The sequence below is a fragment of the Myotis lucifugus genome, unplaced genomic scaffold (assembly GCF_000147115.1).
Source record: "Myotis lucifugus unplaced genomic scaffold, Myoluc2.0 scaffold_134, whole genome shotgun sequence".
Classification (NCBI taxonomy): domain Eukaryota; kingdom Metazoa; phylum Chordata; class Mammalia; order Chiroptera; family Vespertilionidae; genus Myotis; species Myotis lucifugus.
In genome coordinates this window covers 85760-107722 of record NW_005871182.1, presented here as the reverse complement: position 1 = coordinate 107722, position 21963 = coordinate 85760, and the positions used below count along the sequence as shown (strand labels likewise).

At 36.6% G+C, this 21963-nt stretch overlaps 1 protein-coding gene across 4 annotated transcripts in view; it reads right to left on the bottom strand.

Moving 5' to 3' along the window:
• Window positions 1-21963, bottom strand: part of SPDYA (speedy/RINGO cell cycle regulator family member A) — a 25687-nt gene extending 3724 nt beyond the window's left edge. For 2 of the 4 annotated variants that reach the window (XM_023758632.1, XM_023758634.1), the window contains exons 1-6: window positions 17750-17821; window positions 16185-16437; window positions 15254-15312; window positions 13372-13457; window positions 8377-8548; window positions 5799-6090 (exon numbers count right to left, since the gene is read on the bottom strand). In XM_023758632.1, the coding sequence (XP_023614400.1) occupies window positions 5799-6090; window positions 8377-8548; window positions 13372-13457; window positions 15254-15312; window positions 16185-16419 (844 nt within the window). In that variant the 5' untranslated portion in view covers window positions 16420-16437; window positions 17750-17821. Of the gene's footprint in view, window positions 1-5787; window positions 6091-8376; window positions 8549-13371; window positions 13458-15253; window positions 15313-16184; window positions 16438-17749; window positions 17822-21860 lie in introns of those variants that run through there. The other 2 variants (XM_023758633.1, XM_023758635.1) reach the window with 2 other exon arrangements.

The following is a 21963-nucleotide window of genomic DNA, read 5'->3' as shown; positions in this document are numbered from 1 at the left end:
CCGTGTATAACTTGATTTCCCAAAAACCACAATTGACCCTTTGTATGTGCAGGTTGAAAACAGTATTTTCAATCCAGGGTTAGGAATCAGTTGATGCAGAAGAGAGACTGTACTAATTGTCTACAGTTGACTGGAAGCCTTACCAATAACCAGTAGTTAACACATCTTATATATTATTATCTATTATATACTATATTATTAAAGTAAGCCAGAGGTAAAAAATGTTAAGAAAATTGTAAGGATAATACATTTACTGTATTTCTTGAAAGAAAAAGGCACATGTAAGTAGACCCATGCAGTTCAATCCTGCACGAAGGGTCAACTAGTTTATTTAATATAAAAATAGCCAGTTTGACTCAGTGAATAGAGCGTCAGCCTGCGGACTGAAGGGTCCCGGATTTGATTCCAGTCAAGGGCACGTACCTTGGTTGCAGGCTCCTCCCTGGCCCGGGCCCTTGCAGGAAGCAACCAATGGATGTGTTTCTCTCACATCAATGTTTCTGTCTTTCCCTCTCTTCCACTCTCCCTAAAAATATCAATGGGAAAATATCTCTGGCAAGGATTAACAACAACAACAAAAAAACAAAGTGCAGTACATTCAGATAGAACTGGATTCCCATATTGCTGTTTTTCTTGTTGCTGTTTTACCTTGCAACTGTGACTTTTCTTTTTTTAAAATATATTTTTATTTCAGAGAGGAAGTGTGACATAGAAACATCAATGATGAGAGAGAATCATTGATCAGCTGCCTCCTGCACACCCCACACTGGGGATCGAGTCCACACCCTGGACATGTGCCCTGACTAGGAATCGAACTGTGACCTCCTGATTCATAGGTGGATGCTCAACCTACTGAGCCATGCCGGCAGGGTGCAACTGTGACTTTTCTGAGTTTGTGTCTTCAGCAGTAAAATGAGTATCATAGTGCCACTCAAAGATTTTGGGGGAACAGGTCAGGTGTTAAAAGAGGCTACCTTTATAAAATGCCTAGCACATGATTAGTGAGTGTGATGTACCTAAATTTGTAAAGAATGCCTCATCTATTCCCCCCCCCCCAGCCTTGTCAAAAGAAAAATATTATGTTCTTAATAAATGTCATAAACATGTTTATATATAAAACTTGTTTTCTGAACATTTTGTTTTGAGGAAAGAATTTTAACATTTTACCTGAAAAAATGAGAAGTTACTTGCTTGTGTTTGAAAGAAAGAGGGAAGCATTGGTAAGCACCTATTGCTAAGTTTTAGCATAAAAGCCTGGAGCAGAGCATCAGTTCTTTGTGTCTCTTCTGGAGAAAGCTGAATTGAACCACAAACTGTTAGGTGATTCCAGCCACCTTCATGTTGATAGGAGGAAGAAAATTTTGCTAGCAGAGGTCACTACAGGGAATCAGCAGCGCTAAGGCAGCGAGAGACTGATCACTGCTCCTAATAACATTGTTACCCTTAAACCACCCCCCCTCCCTTTCCCAAATACTCCCTTATTAAGCCTTTTTAGGGAAAATGAATTTAAATGTTTAAGTATGATAAATAATTTTTCTTTGTACTGCCTACTCTCTGTCATCCTGAAACAAAAGGTCTTACATTTATTCAAGTCAATACTCTGAATAAAACAGTTGATGAGTAAATACTTGTTCCTTCCTGTATATGAATTGTCTATCCTAAACCAGGGCTTTATGGCTTTCATCAAGGGAGAGGGTGAGCCCTCGCTGGTTTGGCTTAGTGGATAGAGTGCCCATGGACTAAAGGGTCCTGGGTTCAATTCCAGTCAAGGGTACATACCTCAGTTGCAGGCTCAATCCCCAGCCCTAGTCAGGATGCATGTGAGAGACAACCAATTGATGTGTGTCTTTCACGTCTATGTTTCTCTCTATCTCCCTTTCTCCCCATCCCTCCCATTCTTTCTAAAACTCAATGGAAAAATATCCTCAGGTGAGGATTTAAAAAAGGGGGGATAGGGGGAATGGGTGAAAGCACAGTTCTATTTATTCTGTTTACAACTCCCCTAACCGCACTTTAATATATATATATATATATTTTTATTGATTTCAGAGAGAAAGGGAGAGGGAGAGAGAGGAAGAAACATCAACGAAGAGAGAGAATCACTGATTAGCTGCCTCCTGCACACACCACACTGGGGAATGAGTCTGTAACCCAGGCATGTGCCCTTGACCGGAATTGAACCTAGGACCCTTCAGTCCGCAGGCCGACACTCTATCCACTGAACCAAACTGGCTAGGGCCTAACCACACTTTTCATCCACAATCCCTCAAAGACCTGCTTTTTGTTTTTTTTTTTCAGAGCAAGGTGACTGGTAGAGCTCTATTCCCTGGCTGCATTCTGATTTCCTGTTAAGATATCAAAGCCTAAAATACAGTGAGTGCTACTGTCCTTGAAACTACAGGAGCTAATTTGTATAAAATATAATGCTTCTGTAAATATCTGTTCAAATGCTGGTTGGTATTCTCTTCCAGTTCACTCCATATAAACGTTCATCAGGGACTTGGTTCTTAATGCTTCCACTGCTTCCTTAGTCCATAGCAGTCTGCTGACAGACTTGTGTGGCCCTTATTTTTACCACAAAGGCAGGATTTCATCAAAAGGGGCAGTAAAGCATAAGAGTTAGGAATTCAGGCGCTAGTCTAGAGTCATTCCTGGGTTCAAATGTTGCTCCACCATCTTGGGCAAATTGTTTAATCTCTCTAAACCTCAGTTTCTTTATCTGCAAAGTGGAGATAATAGTATTTACCTTAGGTTTGGCTGTGAATAATAAATAAGATTATGGTGTAAAATGCTTAACACAAAATGTTGCCTGGAACATTTTAAACATCTAGTAAATCTTACCTATTATAAGGATCAAAGAGTGTAGGTAAAAGGAGTTGGGAAGTAGGGGAGGGATGCTAGAAGGAAATTCTTATTTTACTATTTCCTATAGTAGACCCTATTTACCTTCAAATATGAGTGAACCAATAAAAATTATGCTTGGAAGTGTTGTGAGGCAATAGACTACATATTCCATGAGTCAAATTTGTGTAGTGATTACTAAGACCAGGAAATGAAACAATGAGACATGACCCCTACCTTCTTAAGAGTCTAGTTTCTCTTTAAGTGAAACTTCAGTGGCCACTGTTAATCTCATAAAGATGTGGTAAAAATAAATAGGTGAAATTCTGAAATAATGTGGGTCTCACAGAGTTAGAAAGAACCATAAGAAATCTATCAGTCCTGTCTTCAGATGGGTGAAAATTTGGAAGAAAGGCTCTATAAGTAAGAAGGATTTCTGCTAGAATACTATTCTGATTGTTTCAAATTGAGAAATATCAGAGAAATACTATACCTTTATAAATTTAAATAAAAATTGTGTTATTGACTAAAAGTATTTCTAGTTTGTAAGATTATTTTCTAATATAAAACACCATTGTTCAAAGCTACTTAAGTCCCAACAAAAATGAAATGTGCAAATAAATATGGTACTTGTACCATGTCATGATTTAAAATCAGGTTTTCAGTGTATAGTATTCCAAAGCTACAGTAATCAAAATGGTATGGTATTGGCATAAAAACAGACACATAGATCAATGGAACAGCATAGAAAGCCCAGAAATAAACTCACACAACTATGGTCAATTAATTTACAACAAAGAAGCCAAGAATGTATGTGTAATTGGGAAAGGATAACGGTGTTGGAATCACTACAAAAGACTTAAACCAGACCACTACTTTATACCATGCACAAAAATCTGCTAGCAAAAAGTCCAGGAAGCACAGAGAGTCTCAAATAAGATGAACCCAAAGAGGTACACACCAAGATGTCATAATTAAAATGCCAAAGATTAAAGACAAAGAGAATCTTAAAAGCAGCAAGAGAAAAGAGTTGGTTACCTACAAGGGAGCACTCATACGACTGTAAGCTGACTTCTCAACAGAAACTTTGCAGGTCAGAAGGAAGTGGCAAGACATATTTAAAGTGATGAAAATCAAGGCCCTACAACCAAGATTACTCTACCCAGCAAAGCTACCATTTTGAATTGCAGGCCAGATAAAGAGCTTTATAGACAAGAAAAAGCTAAAGGAGTTCATTGTTACCAAAACCAATATTACATGAAATGTTAAAGGGTCTTTTTTAAGAAGAAGAAAAAAGATCCAAGTATGGGCAATAAAATGGCAATAAATACATAACTATCAAAAATTGAATCTAAAAATCAAAATAAACAACAAGGAATCTAATGAACAAAATAAACTGATGAATAAAATAGAACCAGCCCAGCTGGTTTGGCTCAGTGGTTGAGCGTCAACCCATGAATCAAGAGGTTATCAGTTCGGTTCCAGGTCAGGGCACATGCCCGGGTTGCATGCTTGATCCCCAATAGGGGTTGTGTAGGAGGCAGCCAATCAATGTGTTTTTCTTTATAGATGTTTCTATCTATTCTCCCTTCCTCTCTGTCAAATCAATAAAAACATATTTTAAAAAATAAATTTAAATTAAAATAAAATAGAACCAGAGGCATGGAAACATGGAACAGACTGGTGAATCTCAGAGGGAAGGGAGGGTGGGTGAGAAGAGATTAACCAAAGAACTTATATGCATACATGCATTACCCACAGACACAGACAGTAAATAGGGTGGTGAAGGCCTGGGGTGGGGTAAAGAAAGGGGGGACATCTGTAATACTCTGAACAATAAAGGTTTTGTTTTTTAAATAGAACTACTATATGATCCAGCAATATCACTGAAGGAAATAAAAACACTATGTCGAAAAGACATCTACACCCCCATGTTTATTGCCATATTATTTAACAATCTAAGTGTCCACTGACAGATAAATAGCTTTTAAAAATGTGGTATGTGTATACAATGGAATATTATTCAGTCAGAAAAAAGGAAATCCTAACATTTTTGACAACATAGATGGACCTTGAGGGCATGATGCTAAGTAAAATAAATTAGAGAAAAATAAATAATGTGTGATCTCACTTATATGTAGAATCTAAAATAAAATAAAAAATCAAACTCATAGATACATAGTACCTATTGGTGGTTTCAAAAGGCAGGAATTAGGGGGACAGGCAAAATGAATGAATGTGGACAAAAGGTACAAATTTCTAGTTATAAGTAAGTCCTGGGTATGTAATGTACAGCACGGTGAATACAGTTAACAGTACTGTATTGTATATTTGGAAGTTGCTAAGAGAATAGATCTTCAAAGTTCTCATCACAAGGAAAGAACTGTAACTATGTAGGTGATGAATGTTAACTTATTGTGGCAATCATTTTGCAATATATACATATCAAATTATATTGTACACCTAAAACTAATACAATGTTATGTATCAATTATATCTCAATTTTAAAAAGTGTATAGAAAAAAAGGAGGGGTAAGACAAAGGACTTCTGTGTTTTTCAACCTTGTAGCATAGTGGTATTAAACTTTTAAAATAAAAAAGTATGGAAGAAAACCAATAGTTAATCACTGATAAAACTAGATGATGAGATTACAAGTAAATTTATTTTCCTTTTAAAATTTCTTTTGAATAAACATTTCAAGTGCTCTTAAAATATTTGAGACCCAGGGTGATTAGGTTTCACTTTAACATAAATCACATTAAAAACCTTTTAGTTTAGGTAAGCTACCAACAAAAACAGTAACACAGACAAAAAGTAACTGAAAAGGGGACAAGTTTCAATACTAATTTAATTCATATTGTTGTAGAATATGTTATGTATCCCTGTCTGTAGGTCAACAACTAACTTGAATTAATAACTTGCATAAATCTAATTCTGACATATCACTAAATCATACCTTGAGGATAGCTATAAGCTTGAGAAGGATCAACTATCTTGCTCATTGAGTTGTGTGATTCCTGAGAATGTTTTTCCATCACCTCTTCTGTATCACTGGATAAAGATGATGATGAAGACAATCCCAGTCTAACATATCTTCCTTTTTTACCACAGAGTGAACAATCTACCGGTGTGGCACTAGGTCCCCGGGGCAGTTGAACTTCATCTCTGTTGTAGTTTCTAACAGCTCCACTGTGATGCACAGAGCGTTCTCGTTGCCATATATAATGGGTTGGAGCAATGGCCATAACCTATAGTGGAAAGCTTTCTTTTAGAATTTTAGTAAGTTTTTTAGATTTAGTAAAACTAAGCACAAAAAACATAACTTAAGAACAGCTATCTCTAGCCCAGCTGGCGTGGCTCAGTGGTTGAGTGTCAACCTATGAACCAGGAGGTCATGGTTCAATTCCCAGTCAGGGCACATGCCCAGGTTATGGGCTTGATTCCCAGTGTTGATCCTCTCTCATCTTGATGTTTTCATCTCTCTCTCCCTCTCACTTCCTCTCTGAAAAAAAGGGAAGGGGAAGGGGAAGGGGAAAAAAGAACAGCTATTTTTAAAACTAGATTTAAAAATCTAAGTTACCAATCTTGAAAAAAAAAAAAGCATCTCCAGATACGACAGTATTTACCTATAAAGTGATTCATTGCTTGAACCCATGACAATAATTTAAATTATTTCAAATAGGAAACAGGACTGAAGCAACCTTCTAGGTTTTTCAATTCTGAATATTTTAAGTTTGTGAAAAACAATACAGTTATCCCAAAACAATGATTAACTTTGGAATATACTGGGTTGAGAAGAATATATTTAATTGAGGTTTCCAACTATGTATGTTAGGCTAATCCTAAAATGTTTGCAATTATGACAAGGGATAAGGTAAGAACAAAGGTAAGTTACTTAACCTTTCTGTTCCTCAGTTTCCTCATCTGTAACATGAAGAGAACGTGTCTATTATAGAGGGTTGTTGTGAGGATTACATGAATTATTTATGAAGCAATTAAGATTCCTCACTACATTATCAGTCACTGTTGTCTAAGGTTTGTTAGATAAATCACTGCCTTTAGAGTCAGTTTTAGTTTCTTATCCTGGTTCTGCCACTTGCTAGCTGTATGATACTGGTCAAGTTACTTAACCTTTCTGAGGTTCAATTCGTTTATATCTCAAATGGGGATAGTATTCTACCTCAGGGTTGTTCTGATGGTTAGATATGTGTAAAATCTATCACATTATAAGCAACTGGAAAATGGTAGCTACTAGTATTTAAGAAGTCAAACTAGGGAAGTGTACCTATATGCTGACCTCATATGGAATTCTATGTTTAGCTTTTTGAGGAACACCCAGACTGTTTACCAAAGCAACACTATTTTACATTCCCAAAAGAAGTGTATGAAGGTTTGAATTTCTAAGTTATCTCTGAATCCTTGAATTTTCCCCAACATTTAACAATCCTCCTATTTTAATCTACAAATATGCATACTTGCTAAATCTTTATCTCATTAATAAATATAACTAACATGGTTAGTTCTGGGCAGAGTTTTATGATATGCCCCTAAAGTTCTCCTTAGGTTTGACACTAATCCATTGTCTCTTTTGGCCTATAGTCCATTTAATTGGATATAACTTCATTTAATTATAGCATTACCTAGCTCACATTTATCAAAGTTTTCTTTTTTTTTTAAATATATTTTTATTGATTTTTTAGAGAGGAAGGGAGAGGGAGAGATAGAAACATCAATGATGAGAATCATTGATCAGCTGCCTCCTGCACGCCCCCCACTAGGGATCGAGCCCGCAACCTAGGCATGTGCCCTTGGCCAGAATCGAACCTGGGACACTTCAGTCCGCAGGCCAACGCTCTTATCTACTGAGCCAAACCAGCCAGGGCTATCAAAGTTTTCTTAATTAATATTGGCTTACAGTGATCACTGATTTAATTTTCTTCTTTAAAATTTTTTAGTTTAAACCTTAATTTTCTTCTTTATTGAAAACCAGAACATTAAATAAAATAACCAATCTTTTAACTTTTAGTGTCTTTCTGCTTTATCTTAATAAAATCTGGCATCAAGGAAACTTTATGTATTCTATGTGAAAAAAGTTATGGTTTTTAAACATATTTAAATTTATGTAAATTTTATATCATGCAATTCACATTTAAATCTTTGGACTTGGAATTTCATATATTTTATTTAATGAAATTATTATTCAACTCCAATGATATTACCATAAGATATTTTGAAATATGCACACTTATCCTTTTCCAATATATTGGTGATCTTTTAGACAAGAGAAACAAACTAAAATAAAAATCCTACAGAAACAGACTGCTCTGAGAAACAGAAATCACAATTTTAAATTCTTGTGGTATAAAATTAAAACATCAACAATGCAATACACAAGTTGTATTCATGGTAACCAAGGTTAATGAGCTACCCTTATATATACAAAAAGATAAAATGTTAGAAGCACATTAAAAAACAAGGAAAATTATATGAACAAAAGACAGAGATTACACATATAAAGTATTTTAAAATCTTACCTCTTCACAGCATCGCCTGCTTACAATAGCCCTATAGTCAATTCTATCCCAGAGTTGGTCCCTTAATTTTAAGAAATTAGGGAACAATTTTCTCCAGTTTTTCCCTAAAGCCCATGGAAAAATTTCATATTTGGATTCTTCTTCATCTTCCTCAACTGTATTAGCCAGATACCTAACAAAGAAGACCAATGACTCAAAGAAAGAAATAGGTAAAGGATAGGAATGGGCAGTTCACAAAAAAAATACAAAGCACTATAAACATAAAAGATGTTCAATCTTACTACAATTAAAAAAATAAAAATAGAGATACAGTGAATTTTACCTTAATGAGTTCTGAATATTTGTGAACTCTCTTTTGTGTGCGTATTTGTGTATTCCTATAAATCTTGAGCTTTGTTCTGGGATGCAGTTACTTGGAAACATTCTGATCCTTTCAGGTTATGCTTTTGGTAGATCTGGAGCAATGTTCAGTCTGGGGCTAATTATTTTCTACTAGTGATGCAACACCTTCCTGAATAATCTACACAATATCCTGTCAATTATGAGTTTTCTCAGTCTGGCTAGTGGGAACAGACACTATTTCCAGTCATGGATAAATTTTAGGCATTGTTCCCCTCTAATTCTTTCTGATGGCCTTTTGCGGCAATCAGGTAGTTTCTTATGCACAAATGAAAATCAATATCCTGTCAAATGCTTGAGAGGGATCAGGCATACAAAGAAGCAGAACACAATCCAATCAATCAATCAAAACTGACATACAGTGGGGCCTTGACTTATGAGTTTAATTCGTTCCGTGACGGAGCTCGTAACTCAAATTACTCGTATGTCAAATCTTAAAGTCAACGAGTGAAACACGTGATGCTGGGCTGATGTTGTGGCGTTCACTGTGACATTCGCTGGGCCAACTAGCGGTGGGGTATCTAAAGCTGGCTCTTAACCCGAATTTTAGCTCACAACTCAAAGCAAAAAATCGGCCGAGAGACAGACAGCTGGTATCTAGAAAAACTCGTTAGTCGGGACACTCGTAAGTCAAGGCCCCACTGTACTAGTACATGGTAAAAGTAACAGATAAGAACATTAAAACAGTTATAACTATTCCAGATGCTAAAGTTAAGACACCCTTTTAGAGTTGAAAACTATGTGTAAATGAAAAATACACTGAGTGGAATTAATAGCAGATTAAATATTGCAGCAGAAAAAACTTGGGCATTGAAGACATAACGGCATAAACTGCATAACTGCATAAACTATCCAAAATTAAACATGTAGAGAAAATAAACAAAAATAATAAACAGAACATCAATGAGCCACGAGACTTCGAGCAGCCTAATAAAAGGGAAATTGGAGTCCCTAAAAGGTGGCAGGTGGACAGAAAAAAATATTTGAAGAAATAAATGGCTAAAAATTTTAAAAACTTGAGGAAAATTATAAACCCACAAAGAAGCTTCTTGAAGCCCAAAGCACCAAGGCACATATCATAATCAAACTGCTCAAAACCAATGATAAAGAGAAAATCTTAAAAGCAGTCGGGGGAAAATGGTAAGTTGAGTAACACAGGAAAAGAGATAAGAATGGAGCAGATTTCCCAATGGAAACAATGCAAGCCCCATAGACGACTTTCCAAGAAAAATGGGCAACTTACAATAAGAAAATTACAAAGCACTTAAGGTACCATGAGCAGAAACAGACCCTGAAGTCTGAAGATACTAGAATTAATAGATAAACATCAAGAAAAAAAAAAGAGAGAGACCTCAAAAGCAGTTAGAAAGAAGGCAAATGATCCTAGGTGAGAGGTTTGAGATGCAAGTACTAGGAAGCAAAGGTATAAATATGAGGGTGAATATAAAAAATGTTGAATGTATAAAACAATAATACTTTTTGGACATCAGACAAAACTACAGAATTGTAAAAAAAAGTGTTAAATGGATAATTGTTGGATAATTGGAGTTAAAATGCTCAAGGTTGTGTGATTAAAAATAACTTGGGTAATTGCTAAAAGAATAGATATAAATTGCATAGTTCCTAAACAAGTAGAAGTAAAAAAGGTGTCAAAAATAATTTAAAAATCTCAAATCAAAAAAGGTAAAAATGGAGGGGACAGAAGAAACAGAATAAATGGAACACATAGAAAGTACACAAGATGGTAGAAAAAAATCCAAATATATAAGCAACAATAGAATATTATTATTCTGCAGTGAGGATGAACTATATAGCTACATATACCATGTGCTATTTAAAAGATCACTTTTAAAATAAAGTTTTTATTTATTTTAGAGGGAGAGAGAGAGTGAGTTTCTAGATGAGAGGGAAACATTGATCAGCTGCCTCCTGCACACCCCCTACTGGGGATCAAGCCGGAAACTGGGAATCCAACCAGTGATCTCTTACTGCATGGAAAGATGCTCAATCTACTGAGACATACTGGCCAGGCCCATGTACTATTTTTGTACATATTTCACATTAAAATTTTTTTAAAGGTACAGAAGTGTAGCATATACTTCATGTAATATACACATTGCTTCATGTATAGAAAATTATTTCTAGACAGATACACATGAAACAGTTGTCCTTGAGGAAGGAGACCAAGGTCTTGAGATAGAAGACTTACTTTTAATTGTATACCCTCTTATGTACCTTTTAAAAAATATATACTTTTATTTATTTCAGAAAGGAAGGGAGAGGGAAAGACAGAAAAATCAATGGTGAGAGAGAATCATTGATCAGCTGCCTCCCACACGCCCTACACTTGGGATCAAGCCAGCAACCCAGGCATGTGCTCGACTGGGAACTGAACTGTGACCTCCTAGTTCATAGGTCGATGCTCAACCACTTAGCCACACTGGCAGGGACCCCTTATGTATTTTTAAAACCACGTGCATATTCATATTCATATTTAGTTACATTAATATAAAATGAGTACCTACATATTATTTATCCTTCCTTAAAATAATTGTACATATTTTAGTATTATCTTGTTAAAACCATTCAATTATGTGAATCCAATATTGTCCTCTGTAAAATTATGTAATTTCTTACTTTTAGTATCCCTGAGAGTTCTTAGTAAAGGGTAGACAGAGTGGGAGATCGGTTCCTTTCATGCTTGCTAAGTGAAACATGAAAAATCTATAATGCACCATGATATCAGACATCATGATTCTACTCTAGATCAATTTTTCAGTCTCAACGTGATGAAATATCTGCATTGTATACATATAAGTCCCCTTGTAATTTGAAATAGTTAATATTTTCTTGGAGCAGAGTCTATTTTTTGCATAATAATTAATTGTGTTTATTCAAATAAAGAATTAAGAACCTTTTATATGTTAGCCACTAAAGGATGCAAGAAAAGGTTAAATACATGCTCCTTGCCCTTATGCCTACAGTCAAGTAGAAGAGGCAACTGAGTATGAAAAAAGAACTGTAAAAGAGATTGGAAGAATGATCATTGAAGTTCAGTGTTTTAAGAATATATAGAAAGGAAAAGAACTTGAGTTAGAACTATGGCTAAGTGAGAAACTATGGAAAATTATTGAGTCAGGCTGTACAAAAGTATGATTATATATAAAATGAAAATTATAATTCATGTTATTTTTAATATACAACATGCAATGCAACCTCACAGACTACTACATAGTATAAGTTGACACATCACTTTACTGTTAATAACTTTACCAAAAAAGTCAAATAAATCCAATTTTAGGCAGCTAGTATGATTTAAACTAAAGCTTCTTTTGGTTTGTTGCTAATCTTCAGACGAGAAAAAAACTAAAAAACAGATATTGCATCAACATACAAATATAATGCAATACTAAACATTGTAAATACAATGTAAACAGCATTATAGCTAGTGGTCAATGGCTGAATTTGACCATTGGCAAGTCACAGCTGAATTTGTGCCCCAGCTCTGCCACTTACTAACTTGTGATCTTGAAAAGTACTTAATCTAAGCTTTAATATCCCTATCTGTAAGATGGGGATAATTAAAAAGTGTATATCATCGGAAGATTAAGTGAACTTATAAAAAATATTTTGTGGTGCCTTGCACTTAATACTCAGTATTAGCTAATACTATTATATTCCCCCAACTTAGCAATCATTACCAAATTTCATATTGAATTCATTTTTTTCCATGTATGGGAAAATGTGTCTCCTGAATGCATGCAGAGATAAATTTCTTTGATTCTGAATTAAGCAGACTTTAAGTAAAAATTTATCCTATAATGCTAACAGTTGTTTTGGTATTCAACTTAAATATTTTAGTTTGTACTTCCCTAGTTAAGTACTTAAAATTATATTCATACATTTCCAACTGCAGCACTATATCCAGGTACTAGGTATAAAAGGTTTTGAGATAGAGATACATATTCTTAATTTGCATATATTCTAGCAGAATTTTGACCCATGGATTAGAAAGCCATGTCATTAAAACCATTTACTAGATCACAAAGCTAGTATAAACTGACTACTATAAAGTCAGTGGAAGAAATTGGAAACAATATGCCTTGGTTAAAGTACAGTGTGTTTAGTAAAGTACTGAGTGGATACTATAGGTATCAGGTATGACTAACACTTAGGTTATAGACAGAAATCCACGAGTATGTCTAGAGCATTTTCTGCAAGCTGTTCAATGTAAAAGAGCAATGATGATAATGATTTTTACCATATATTAACTGGAAATATATATATACACATACATACATATATATATTCTGGCTTTAAAAAACCTAAGTACAAAAGAGGATAATTTGGGACAATTTATATGAAACACTGAAAAATGTACAAGTACAAATTCAAGTGGAATAATAAACCTTAGGCATAAAGCAGGATAAGATCAGTGAAAAGAACATATCCTATTAAAGTAAAAAATGTGTAGCTTTTATACCAGAAAGTTTATTCAAAGATATACATCAGATTTTAAATAGCCTTTGTTTGAAATAAAGTATCATATATATTATAAATAACTACCACAAAAATCACAGTAGAAAGCATACTTACAGAGCAATAAAGAAATTTATCCTGGTATGCTCATTTATAGTAAATTTAGCCCTCTTGAAATAAACAAAGGTCATAGCCAAAAGATACTATAGGAAAAAAAGTTAAAAGTTAATATGAATGTTGTGTTTTCATAAGTAAAACTGCTTTAAAACAGTTACCTTTAAGATGACTAACAAGCTTAAACAATAAAGCATTATTGATCCTTATTACAGAATTACCTATTCAGCTCCTTATTTTTTGGCTCCTGTAATCCATGTAAACAGTGAGAAGTTAATTCTCGATCATTTATCATGATTAAGATTATAACTAGAATGAATTTCTAAATTTTATTGTCAATATTTTTGAACCAAAAACACAATTTTTTCTATCTTAAATATCAAACCTATAGAGAGGTGAAAATAATCATAAAATGAATAAACATATCTTCTTCACCTAGATTCACCATTTGTATGTTGCCACATTGGTTTGATGTGTTATATACACATTTTCCCTCCTGAATTCTTTTAGTTATAGTCATCCATATTCACTTTCTAATATAATCTTTTAAAAATAACTCTGAATCAAAAATTAGAATAACATGGATTTATTTTCATTGAAAAAAGTTTTATATTTATTATTAAAAAGACATATGTCTAGCCTGGTATTAAGACACTATGTCAGGCTCTGGCTGTTTCATTTAAAAACAAGTTGTAATATTCATGTATTAGATTTCCTTCTCATAAAATGCCTGTTTATCCTACCTTTGCAGAATTGGCCATAAAGGAGATTCCAAGTTTTCAATGTGATAGTGTTAAAACAGAGTGCTCCTGGTTAGTTACTTTGAAAGCACTGCCCCCTGCTGTCCAACAACTTTAATTATTATAATGCACTCAATATAATCCAGTGTAAAAGTATGCCACATGAACTGGATATTTGATATTAAGGCAGTACCGTCAACATTTAAAAGTGTTAGTGACATTGTGATTATGTTTAAAAATATATAATTTTTTAGAGATACATCTTAAAATATTTATGGATAAAATATTAGGATGTCTGCTTTTGGGGAGAGGGATTAGAAAAAATAAGAATGGCCCACAGTTGGTGGGTAGGCTCCTGGAGGGTCTTTGTTTTAATATCTACCGTAAGCTGTGTATGGTTGAAATTTTCCAAAATTAAAAAACAAAACTTCTCTAATTTTATCTGTTATTTTAAACCTGAAATTTTAAAAAGTTCACACCAATAGTAACTTATTCATTCCTTTTTTTTTTGTTAGTTGGCACATTAAGAGTGATGTGAAGTCATGCTGAATTTTCTATGATTACATAGTGTAAGATGGCATTCACAAAGCTGAAATCATAACTGTTCAGCTAAATTAAAAAAGTATATAACAGCATGGTCCGGTCCTAAGAATGTAAGTTAGCACAATTTTTTTTTAATGAAACACTGATACCTAAATAAAGAAAATGATGCTAATTTTACTCTGTAAGATTATAGGGATTTGTTTTATCTAAATTACCTACAAAATATTAAAATGTATAATAGACTGCCTTAGTGGAATGAATCTCAGAATATTCTTTCTCTACAGCCTGAAAAAAGGTAATAATTCTGATCTAAACATATTAAATCTATACTGATTCTTGTTTTCAATCAAACAGATATAAGTCTAAGGTCTTTTAAATCTAATCACTAATACTATACAATTCCCCAAAATACAGAATGAATCTATAGTTTATTCTAATTTTAAAGTTAATATGCAAGGATTCCACTTTCAAGAAGCAATGCAGGCTAGTTCTTTTCCTAAACTTAATCAATAAGAAGAAAATTCTTATAAGGTTTCATGAAAGTTCTGATGGTTTAGTAATATAATAACATTGGTTAATGATTATATTATTACTAAATTTACCTTGTCTGCAATTTTACAGCAGCAGTCCATCCACAAGAAATCTTGAATTAAATCATCATCTACAACAAAAGATAGCTATGACTTGTCTTTTAAAGAGAGAATGTTTCCTTTTGAAGATTTTCTACATAAGATTATAAATATGCTCTAAATTAATATATAGCTTAGACTGGAGTGGGAATGGTAGAACTTTTTGATTTATTGAATATCCCAATAGCTCTTTGAGAAATAGGTATTGGGTAACTCTCGAGTAGCTTTTTGTTACTTTCCAAAGTCAATCTTTAACAGGTGGAAATGGAATCTGATAGAGAACTCAATCTTTAAAAAATAATGACTTGCCCCACTAATGTGGCTCAGTTGGTTGAGCATCCTCCCATGCACCAATAGGTCTCCGGTTTGATTCCCTGTCAGGGCACATGCCCAGATTTCTGGCTCAATCCCTAGTAGGGGATGTGCAAGAGGCAGGTGATCAATGTTTTGCTTTCATATCAATGTTTTTCTCTCTCTCCCTTCCTAAAAATCAATAAAAAAATCTTTTTTAAAAAAGTAACACTTACTGTCTCATGATCTGAACAAATTCAATAGCTCAGTTATAGCACTGAAGAAAATCTTGAAGCAGGGTTGTTGGCTTGGCTGAGATTTTATGTAGTGTTTTACTTTAGGTCAAAGAAAACTCATGCTATGAACTTGAGTTGCCCAATATTTATATTTGACACTTGTATTTAAGTAGTCTAGAAGTGAGATGAGTTAGAATTTCTAATCCAAAAGAATCAAAATCCAACTTTTAAAAAAAGACTAATTAAAATAGGCTTGGTTGGAAATGAGAAATCTGACAGAAAATAAGAGCATCCTCTGATTATTATGAAAATGATAAAATAGATCTTTACATTCTCTCACTTTTAAGTACTCTCTAATTATATTATTTTAAACCTACCAAATAATTTAAAGAAAGCAGTCATTTCCTGACGCTGTATAACTAGACAGGGTCCTTTGGGGCGTTTAGACTTGTTGCTATTCTGCACATTTTTTTCAGATGCTGGCCAACTATCTTTAAAAATAGGACGCTTCAGGTTAATAGGTTTTTTAGGCTGATGTGATCTACTTGACCCAGATTTTACATGAACAGTAACAGTAGGTGGTGTCTCACAACACAGCTGATTATGCCTCATTTTGCTTTCCCAAGATTCCTGTAAAAATAAAACATATAATTATCACACTCTTACTCATTTCTATATGAAAACAATTAACTGGATGATACCACCAGATGCAGTGATGTGAGAGATTATTGAACTTGCTACTAAATTGTTGTGACAGCGACTCATATGAGAAAGTGCTTTTAGAATTCAGTGCTAAGAAATGCTACACTTCCTTTGGTTAATTGATATACCTCCTCTTCCCAAGAAATAAGATCCTGTGTACTATTTGCTTTGACTACAAGGGAACTCAAAACCAATTTTGAAAGTTAATTAAAGAAACTATACTGACTTTATAATCTATTTGTGATACTCTTTTTTCCTGATAACATTTTGCTTGCATTGACATAATTTTATCATGATTATATGACACCTCAATTTTTTTATAGAACAAGGCAAACAATTCCTAGAAATTAATTATAATCAATATCAAGTATTATATTAAAAAGTAATCCACACACAAAAAAACATTTTCTTACTAGTAAATTTCTTAATATGTTACAAAATTTACTTAAGAGCATTTATTGGTATTTATTAAAGTTAAAAATAATTCTAGCAGAGATGTATGGTATATGTATTTTGAGGAATTCTCATAAACTGATCATTTTTTTTATGCTTGAGTGTACTATATGAGCATGCTATTTGAGTAGCTGATTATAAGTGTAAATGAACATATAGTGCTATAATCTAATACAATTTGAAACAATGTTCATCCATCCATATTTAACAATATGTATAATCTCTACCATGTTTGGTGGTAACATTACTACAGTTAGTATTACTTTTGTGGTCAAAACATTTGTAGGGTATAAAAGGAGGTATAAATAGGCAAAGTAGGAAACTACTCCAAGACCCTAATTAAAAGCTCTGAAATCCATACTCAAAGTGACCCAAGCAGCCATGCCTTCTTGGGTGTTCCAGGAGTTAGGCACAGCTTCTCCTACCTGACCCTCAGAAACTTCCCTGCTAAAGGAAGGAGTGGAAAACAAGATTGGACTTAGTGGGCTAGAGCAATGCTGTCCAATATAATGTGAGCCACATGTGTAATTTATATATATACACACACACACATATATATACACACATATATATATACACACACACATATGTATCTGTATGTATATATATAAATTTAACTTTATTTTTATTGTGTAATTTTATATTTTTAATGTCACATTTAAAAAGTGCAAATAAACAATTTAATAACATTTTATGTAACCTAGTATATAAAAAATACATTTTAACATGTAATCAATATTTTACTTTTTCATACTAAATTTGAAATCTGGTATATATTTACACTTACAGTATATCTTGATTTGGATGTTAAATTTCCAACAATTAAAGTGAAATGTAGTCCTACCAATACAATCAAGTAATCTGCAAGGAAAAACATATTTCACACTCATTCAGTACTTAATTTAAAATGAAATAAAAGGAAAATTCAATTCTTCAGTTGCATTCATCACATTTCAAGTTGCTCTATAGCCACATGTGGCTAGTGCAGCCGTGGGCAAACTACGGCCCGCGAGCTGGATCCGGCCCCTTTGAAATGAATAAAACTAAAAAAAAAAAAAAAAGACCGTACCCTTTTATGTAATGATGTTTACTTTGAATTTATATTAGTTCACACAAACACTCCATCCATGCTTTTGTTCCGGCCCTCTGGTCCAGTTTAAGAACCCATTGTGGCCCTCGAGTCAAAAAGTTTGCCCACCCCTGGGCTAGTGGCTACCATATTAGACAGTATAGGGTTAGATTATGAAGAACTAGTCAGAGGAAATTATATTCAATTGATTCTATAATTGTTTCTCTTTCCTCTCTTTCCTTTTCCTTTGGGGGTCGAATGACCCTTTCACAGGGGTCGCCTAAGACCACTGGAAAACACATATATAATTACATATTGTTTTTGTGATTAATCACATGCTTTAATTATGTTCAATTTGTAACAATGAAAATACATCCTGCATATCAGATATTTACATTACGATTCATAACAGTAGCAAAATTACAGTTATGAAGTAGCAATGAAAATAATTTTATGGTTGGGGGTCACCACAACATGAGGAACTGTATTAAAGGGTCACGGCATTAGGAAGGTTGAGAACCACTGCTCATCTTTCTTCCTAGATCCTAAGGTCCAACCAAACTAAAGATGAAATGGGTGATAAATTAAGCCATGAGACTTGTGTAAGATCTTTCTTCTCCTTTCTACCCACCTCATCTGGGAGACAGCTGGGGCCTCATCTGTACCCCCTTCTCCCTTACAATCTAGATAAAAAAACTAAATAGGCTTCTCAAACTGGAGTATGGAGGCTAGGCTCAGGCGTGGAATGTACCAGAATATAGAATAACGGTGGTATATCTCCCAGGAGGTAAGATTTACTCAATGTTAAGTAAGTTATATTAGTGTTGTTATATTAAAACAACCATGGATATATCATGCAATAAAATGCAATTTTTTTTCATCAAAAAGATAAATATCAGGCTCACAGCTTTACACTATGCCACTAAATCCTGATGTATGTGTTAGGATACTTCATATAAAATTTGAGAAAATAGACAAAGAAATGGCTGAAATTCCCCAAATAGATATTGAGATTAATACACAAATATTGGCAGTAAAGTTATGAAGAAAGCGCTTGACAGAAGCTATCAATGCTATATTTTTGGTCAAATTCCACCTTGAGGTAGTTGTAATTTTGTTCTTCATTTAGATATACCAAAAGAATGAGGTTCTAATAAGCATGCAAGAGGAAAAGAATAAAAGACAAAAATATGGGCCGTTCCTGGGAAGGACAAGAGATAGGGAAGGAGGAACTAGGAGAAACTATGCTCATAAAGGCAAAATCCTTTAACAAGTTTTTACATGGACTCCACCAACATGAAAAAAATCACACCAGAATTCATACTTGAACAGAATATCTGAGATATTTTTGGTGAAGGGGGTATCCAGACAACAGCTACTTTATAGGCATCTAAATAATTTCTTCTCTCTGCAGGTAATACACAGAGGGGTCAAACAATAGAAGCAGTAGTTTGGAGGTTCATGGGCCTCTAGGAAAACAATACCCATTGGCGATTGGACAGGCAGGTGAGCCTAACTGCAGCTTAACTGAGCACTTCACATGTGCCAGACACTATGCCAAAGGTTTTGCATGCATTATCTCATTTAATTCTCAAAACATCTCTATAAGGTGAGTATTGTTTTATCCTTATTTTCTAGATTAGAAGTTTGAGGCTTAGAGAAGTTAAGGAATTTGCCCATGGTCATATAATGAGTGAGTGACAAAGCTCGGACTTGAGTCCAACACTGTCTGACACAAAGCCCCATATTCTTTAACCATTCTTTAAATGAAATCATGTGCAAACACTGGAAACATAATAAGCAGTCCAATATTACTGTCACCTTGCCAGGAAAACATAAACCCGGCTACAAGACTACACTTTGTAAAATTTAATTGTAGCATTTGCCGTGTTAGTGAATTATGACTTAGTGGTTAAATAAGCCATTGCTGTAGGGAAGAAAGATGGGCTTATCATATTTTTCTCTAAAATAAAGTAACTCTTAAAAAGTAATCTTTATCGGCCCTGGCTGGGCAGCTCATTGGTGAGCGCACCGTCCCGGCCGGCCAGTGTTGGGGTCCAATCCCCAGTCAGCGCACATACAAGCAGCAGCCAAGGAATGCATCCATCAGTGGGATAAACCCGTTTCCCTCTTCCTCTCTCCCCCACTTCTCTCGCTCTAAAAATAAAAAATAGTACTTATTAAAATTACTATAGCATTCTTCTCTATTATAACCACAGAATCTAATTACCGAGAAACACAGCGAATTTAGAAAATCTCCACAATTTTCATGTTTAAACTTTTTTCCCAAAGTTAATTTACCATCTAATGGTGACAGAACACTTTTGGCCTCGATGCTACAGTGTCTGTAAAATTACAGGGCACAACTGTCTCCGCAAGTCCGAATCCGGTCAGAAATCCAGCCCATGAGAGTCCAGGGGCGCGAACCGCGGAAACTGAACGCAACTGGAGGAGCGACGCGGAGCAGCCAGGAACACCCCCTTCCCCCTCCCCCCGCAACCCCTCACCGCCCCCCCTTAAAACCTGGCAATAACCCCAGGAAGGGACGACCGTCAGACGAGGACTTTTTAAAAAAAGACGGGATTCGTGCGCCCGCAGGCAGACGGGCAGCGCCGGCGAGAGGAGGCGGAGAAGCTGAGCGCGGACCGGGACGCAGCCCGGGGCTGTCCGGCCTCCGGGCGGGCCCCTCGCTGAGCGCGGCGAGAGCAGACCCCCGAGTGCGCGCGTTTCAGAACCCGGTGCAGGTAACTATTCAATAAAACCGCCCGGCCCGCCGCGCGGCGCCGTGGTCGGCGGGGACCCAGGTCCCAGAAGGTCCGGGTTCGGTCCCTCCCCCACCCCTCCCCGCGAAGGCCTGGGGTTCGGGCTCCACCGCCAGCGCGGGGCGGGCGGGAGGCAGCCGGTCGCAGGTTCTCTCACCACGGACGTTTCTCCCTCTCCGTCTCCCTTCCTCTCTGAAGTCAATAAAAATGTACTTTTTAAAAAGCCCCCTCCCATGAAGCATGGTTGGTGATGCGTATTTTGTCGGGTCGACGAGGGACCCGTGGGTGGGTGACGCCTGACGGCGCTGACACCGACGCCTCAGCACAGAGCGGCACCGTTACTGTATCCTTTTCACGGAAAGTGACAGGTAGCCACATCCCACCTCAACCAATAAGTACAATTTAAATGGAAAAACCATCCACTGGGAACAAGAGTGCAGTGTTTCCCCATGTGCTTAGGCCGGTCGTGAGGGTCTCGATTCCGACACGGGTTTCTCAGGCTCCGCCATCCCGCTCCCCCACCCCTTGCTTTTCAGCTGAAGCTGGTTAACGGGCCTCGAGCGGCCCCGAAATGTCCGCCGCTGCCGGCGTGTGACCGACACTCAGGGGTCACGTCTCCAGACTCAGCGCAGACGCCCCGGGAGGAGCCATGGGGGCGGGGGGGACGCCAGCGACGCAGGGCCCCCTCCAGGCGCCGCGACTCCCGCCCTCCGGAGAACGCGGGCGGCGGCCGGCCCACCTGCTCAGCTGCTCAGCCACGAAACTCCCACCCCGACCACGGAGGGCGCCCGGCCCCGCTTCTTACGAGCACTGCTCGCTCCCCGCCGCCTTCCCGGCCCCAGAACCGCGAGCCGCCCGGCCGACCGCCCCGCCCGGCTCCCAGCCCAGGCTGCCGGCGCTGGAAGGCACGGTGCCCTCGTCGCGGCGAGGCCAACACAGGGCCTCCCGGGAAGCGTGTGAGGAAGGGGCAGGGGCGTCGCCCCACCTCGCGCACGGTGGGGGTGAGGGGATGGAGGGACCAGGCACAACGAAACTGGAGTCGCCGGCGAGGCCCGGGACCAAGGTACCTGCGAAAACCTGGGGCTGGTGACAGGCCGAGCGGCGCTCACTCTCGCAGACGCCCCGGCCTCAGACGGTTGCTCGCCGGGCGCTCCACCGCCGCGGACCCTC